At 49.8% G+C, this 6,000-nt stretch overlaps 1 protein-coding gene across 7 annotated transcripts in view; it reads left to right on the top strand.

Moving 5' to 3' along the window:
• LOC118769441 (LIM and calponin homology domains-containing protein 1-like) overlaps positions 1 to 6,000 on the top strand; it is a 102,838-nt gene that overhangs the window by 78,779 nt on the left and 18,059 nt on the right. For 4 of the 7 annotated variants that reach the window (XM_036516540.1, XM_036516542.1, XM_036516541.1 and 1 more), the window contains 4 exons: positions 858 to 1,202; positions 1,956 to 2,399; positions 3,045 to 3,401; positions 4,010 to 4,384. In XM_036516540.1, coding sequence (XP_036372433.1) covers positions 858 to 1,202; positions 1,956 to 2,399; positions 3,045 to 3,401; positions 4,010 to 4,384 — 1,521 coding nt within the window. The remainder of the gene's footprint in view (positions 1 to 857; positions 1,203 to 1,955; positions 2,400 to 3,044; positions 3,402 to 4,009; positions 4,385 to 6,000) is intronic. The other 3 variants (XM_036516539.1, XM_036516538.1, XM_036516543.1) reach the window with 3 other exon arrangements.

The following is a 6,000-nucleotide window of genomic DNA, read 5'->3' as shown; positions in this document are numbered from 1 at the left end:
GGGTAAGCTTTTTCCCATGTGAATTAGCCAGTCAGGGGTGCTAACTGACATTATGCCCAACATTTTACCCATTACGTATTTGTATGCCCTCAGATTGCTTCCTGCTGGCATGTATTGAGAGGAGAGTGTATTGATGGGCCCACTGAGAGTGGCGGTGTGGATGTTGCCTGGCAGTGAGCCCTCTGGATCAGAACTCTAAGGGAACAGTTGTCTGTTTTATGTGGCTCTGATGGCAGAGAGTGATGATGAGTGCTTTAGTCCTGCCAGGAAAACCGCTGCTTCAGTCTTGCATCCCTCATTGGATGCCCTGTGCTCTCTGGTTTCTCTGCCCAAATCATCATGTTAAGTCTTAGGATTTTAGAACAGTGACATTTCGAATTTTGAGCAGTACAACCTTGCATGAAACTCCAGTTGGATATTAATGGCTCAGAGCACTGAACACCTTCCTGACCCCATTTTTATGGATCATTTTAAGTACACTCTTATTGATTTTTGTCTCATTTATGCAGCATTTCAGGTTGTTCTGTGAGAAAATAAAGCCCAGAGAAAGTTCTTGATAGGACATGCCAAGCACTTGTAAACCTGCCTTTTAAGGGCTGTTTTCTTGGCACTTCCAGTTGAACTTCCAGCTAAACAGTTTTGCTGGGATTAAGATACTCTTTGATCTGTTATAAATAAAGAAACAAAACCAAACAACTATGCCAAATAAATTTCAAACCCCAGCCCATGTTAGAAGATGGTTAAAAGGTAAATCATTGAAGGTTTGTCAGAGAACAGCCCCAGGGGTCCTTTAACACTGTCTCTGTCCTGCTCTCTGCCCTGTTCCACTGATGACTGGGGGGGGGGGGGGTGTGCAGTGAGGTACCCCAAGCCCCCTTGTGCCAGGCCTGCCTGGAAAAAGGCTCCATGCCCCCTGCCATCCAGGCGGAGACGGCGGCACTGGATGACCTGGCCAACCGCCGGGCCCGTGCCAACCGCCGGGCCGCGGGCAACCGGCAGCGGTTCGTGCACTTCGGCCCGGTGACCGAGATCGACCAGAAGTGCTGGGAGAGGCTGAGCATTGCGCGGCCGGGGGAGGAGGAGGAGGAGCAGGGGGCGGGGCCCGGGAACGAGGCGCAAACGCTCCGCCGCCTGCTCTCCGCCGCCGCCGTGGCCACGCCCACTATCGGGCTGGGCTCCCAGCTCACTGAGCGGGTTGCCAGGTACGGCAGGGGGTTGTGCCGTGCCATGCTGTGCTGTGCTGTGCCGTGCCGTGCCGTGCCGTGCTGTGCTGTGATGCATACACACACACACACTCACGCACGCGCACACACACGCACTCAAACACGCACACACACACACACACAAGCCTGCACTGGACTGGGCCTTAGGGTGCTCTCTGTGACAGAATGCTGTCTGCTGCATCTTGCTCTGATGTTTCTCGGTGTGTTTCCGCTGCGTTCTGCATTGCCGAGCTCAGCTGCACTACACCCAATGATCAACCCTGGCAGACCAGGATCTCCACACACTGCTGGGCCCAGCAGGTCCGTGCTAGGCTATGCTGGACTGTGACAGTGTTCCGTGCTGTGTTGTTCTTGAACGTGATCTGCTGTAGATAGATCCTTCCTGTTTCTACGACTGCTTGTTTGTAATGCTTTTCACTGGAGCTTAAAAGGACCTAAGGTTTGTCTGTTGCTCCTGTTTGCGCTCTGGACTGAGCATGTATTGTGCATTACCCCTACAATAAATAGGCCATCAGACTAGGAAGTATCTAAACATGCGTGTGTGTTGATAATGTTTAGTAATAATTGATTGATATAGTATGGGGATTATTTGTTTTTCGCATTAATTCTTTTACCAATAACAGTGAACTGTGGTTAGCAGTGTGGCCCTGCTTGAGAAGTATCCTTCCCCCGGCCGCTCGGTCACCCTCTCACTCTGTCCCTGTTTCTTGTCCGGTTCTGGTTGGCGATCAGCCACAGTGTGGCGCTGGGTGACACTGCGCCCGCGTACCCTCTGAGCGAGGACTCCGCGTCGGACGGAGCCACAGCTGCGGAGCTGGCGCAGAGAGAGCACGAGGCCCTGGACGAGAGGCTGGCCCAGTACAGAGAGCGCGAGGAAGAGGAAGAGGAGGAGGAGGATGAAGGGGACGGGAAGCTGCCTGACCTGGAGAAGGACGACATGCTGGCGCGCAGGACCGGGGCCTTCCAGAAGTCCAGCGGGGGCCCCTCCTTCAACAAGTTCCTCCCCCTGCCGGGGTCTAAGCTGCAGCCCCAGAAGGATGGGCTTCCGGACAGCCCGAAAGCTAAGAAGGAGGACCTACCAGAGAGCCCAAAAATGAAGACGGAGCCCAGCCTGGACGGCCAAAAACCCAAAGGGGAGGTGACCCCCAGCAGTCCCAAAGCAAACCCGGAGCTGAGGTGGGATGAGGCCCGGCTGCGGACGTGAGCTGAACCTTTCCGCATGTCTGCGTGCACACAGCTAACACGTTTGCGGTGGGGTGCTGTGATTAATCAGTCGTCTGGCTTTGTTCAGTGCTGGCTTTGTGAGGTCAGGAGGATGTTGTGTAGGCTTAGCAGCGAAACATGTGGTCTTTCTTTGTGGTGTCGCTAACATTTGGCAGTAGAAGTGCGTTCGGAAAGCTGTTTGGAGATTGAATGGCTCCAGGGGCATGACTGGGGCAGTGGTAAGCAATATGAAAAGAATGGTGAACATTTGGAGTGAGACTTTGGGGCTCAACTCAGTCTTGCTTGGCAGCCTTTCCTTTATACGGTTAAATTAGACAGCTAATTCGGTAAGTTTACACTGAGATTCCTCTGCTATAACATAATCCTCTTTTTTATCTGAATGTAGGGAAGAAAAAATAACTCTTTGTGCAGGCAATAATCTGAAGAGCTATTAGAAATTTTAACGTAACCTTCCCCCCAGAAAAAAATGCATGATCCATCTGTGCAGTCTGGTGGTTTGGTGTTTGGCATGGTGGAAGAAATAATCCCAGGTGTGCCTCACGGCACAGTCCACGGACCCCTCCCCTTGACAGTTAGGGGTTGCGTCTCCCACCACAGTTCTGCCAGAGCAGATCTTCACCATCAGGAACCTGAAGAAACGGCTGCGACCTCACCCCACTCTGGCGCTGATGTACCAGCAGTGGTGCGTGCAACAGCCTTGCGCCAGAGCAGCTGCGACGACTATGACGACGATGGCGATTATAACGAAGAGGAGCGTCTGCCCGATTTGGAGAAAGATGACATGCACGCCCGCAGAACTGGAGCGTTCCAGAAAAAGTTGGGGGGCGCGGCACCGAATTTTAACCTTTTCCTACCCGTGCCTGGATCCGTCAAATACAAAGCCCCGCCCATCTCTAGCCAGTCCTCCCCTTCCGTCAGACCCGTGGAGCAAGAGAAGCCATCGGCCAGGCAAAGGTCAGAAGACGTGGCTCCTTCTTTAAACGTTTGACTTCAGTCTGCGAAGCATGTATGTGTGTGTGTGTGTGAGAGAGACTGTTAATGCAAAAAAAAAAAAAAAACATGAAAATCATCTTGGTCCCTTGAGTTTCCTTGAACCCCGACTTTCTGTATTGCTGGTCTGAAAGAATGAATGATACTTTTGCAGCTATCTATTCCACTTTGAAGCAGCATATATAAACTGTAAGCTGGGAACTTAATGCAAGCTTGAACTGTACACCTCCCTTTACAAAAAAACAGTCAAACAGAGAAAACAGTCATGGCCGCTGACACAAGTTCTAGCTTTCCAGGGTCTGGAAATGAGTTTATTCTGACAGTTTCTGTGATTGGGGAATGTAATGACTTACACATTGTGCCCTGTACGGTTTTGATTTTGTTTGCGTGATTTCATGTTTTAACATTTGTTTGGTTTTATGCGTATTGTTAGTTCCTTTTTTGTGTTTCTAGCTTATTTTTGAAGTGCAGATTTGGTCTTCTGCTCTGGGCATGTGTTAACTCCCATCCCCAGCCCCCTCACCCCCACCCCACACCCTCCCCCACTCAATGTAACTGGGTAATTCTCTCAGCAGTAGCTCAAGCCTATCGTGCTCGGCTGAACTATACCGGGCGCCTATGGCAACTGCCACCGCGACAACCTCCATCACCGTGACGACCCCCGGGACCGCAACGCCCAAGGACAGCCCAGAAACGGCTAGGAAGTCCCCCAGGATGATGGACCGGGAGGAGGTGTGCAGGGGCAGGAACACGGCCTCTCCCACGGCCGACGCTGGGAGGGACGACATGTGGACCCGCCGCGCCCTCTCCCCGAGACGGGCCACCTCCAGCCCCACCCACTTCCTGCCTGTGCCTGCCTCCCAGCAGGCCAGAGCAGGCAAGGCCGAAACTGAGGGGGACAAGCCGCGCCGAAGACCCTCCTGGTTAGATGACGATCTCCCCCCAATGTGAGACTCCCCATCCTTCGTAATAAGACCCTGTGATTGAGATGTCAATGGTAGTGTCTTCCTGAAAAAAAATGTTTTACACCTGATGATACCCTCCCCCGTAGTGGCTGAGGTATTTAGCAGTTCTTTAAAGGTAACAAAGTCACAGATTTGTGTGGTTCATTTATTGGATCAGATGGACTCCTGACTTAGAAGTAGGGAGCAAGTCTGCCTGAGAGTGCGTTTGCTGTGCTGCCAAGAGGCTCTCAGCCTGACTGTGTCTTTATACATGTGTGTCTTAAAACACTGTGTATATTAATACATGATTGTCTTTCCATCACTACTGGATAAAATCCATCACCGCAGGTCAGCCAAATGCAACTCTTTGAATTAACTTTATTCTACACGGTTACAATGCCAATGAAGTTCTGAAAAGATACCAGCCCTCCTGCAGGATAACACCTCTACCAAGCAGCGTGGCACTGAGTTATTGTACCTGAGTCATTCCTTTGCTCATACGGCAATCATATTCAGGGTGTATTACAATGTGTACAGTCCACACACTTTATGAAATCCGTCCCTATCGCTGGATTCTTTTTTCAGTGGAGCAGTCGACTCAACGACACAGCAGTACTGGGGTGCAAAACTCTCTGGTCCCAGACCTGATGCTCTAACTATTACACTATGCAGTGCCTTAAAGATGCTACGAGATGACATGTCACCACTTCCCAGCCTGCATGTCAGTTCTGTTAACAGCAATGCTCCTCTTCTCGAATGCTCCTGGAAAGAATGGATTCATTTCTCATGCCATTTGTTTCATCTTCTTTTTTTGATCTTCGTCTCCATCGTTATCATGATTGTCATGCATTGTCAGCTCAACAGGCATGCAAGTGTCTCCGGCCTGCATGTGTTATGTTAAAATTGCCCCCCCCGTCAACATGGACTGCTCCTGTGTGAAAACAGGAAGTGGAGGTAGAGGAAACAGGAAGTGGGGAAGTGAGTGGAAGTGAAAGAGGATCCCTGGCGCTGGGAAGACGACACATGAAAGAATGAAACGAACTGCATCTGTCTTGCATCCCACTTCCTCTGCATGAGAACTAAAAATAAGCACTTGTTATTTAATGACTGTTTGTTTATGTATTTATTTAGTGTTTGGAGCATGTGTTGTGGATGACTCTGGATATCCCTCCTGATTTAACCTCGCATGAAACCCCTGACGTGTTGAAGCGGGAACGGACACTGTGACACACCAGTTACATGATGTGTAAAACCATGGTCGGACAATAGGATAACCATTTTTTAATATGTCATACCAAAATGGTATAGATATCGCAAATATGAATAGTGCAAATTTAAAAAAGAACTGCAAGTCCCATCATGCCTTCTGGCAGTTTACAGAGATCTTGACAGCTGTACTGTTGCCTTCAATGAGATGAAAGTTAGGAATTCATACTTCTCATGCAATTCTGGGACTGAAAATGTGTTTTGCAGCTGAATTCCAACAGCTGAGCTTGGCTCATCTTATCTTTGAGTGTCAGATAAAATGGATTGGGATATTTAAATTGAAAACAGTTATAATCTTATGTGCAGCAATAACTCATGCAAATAATACATGAAGTGCATGTGCCTGCTGTTTG

The sequence above is a fragment of the Megalops cyprinoides genome, chromosome 22, assembly GCF_013368585.1.
Source record: "Megalops cyprinoides isolate fMegCyp1 chromosome 22, fMegCyp1.pri, whole genome shotgun sequence".
NCBI lineage: Eukaryota > Metazoa > Chordata > Actinopteri > Elopiformes > Megalopidae > Megalops > Megalops cyprinoides.
This window is presented reverse-complemented; position numbering and strand designations above follow the sequence as displayed.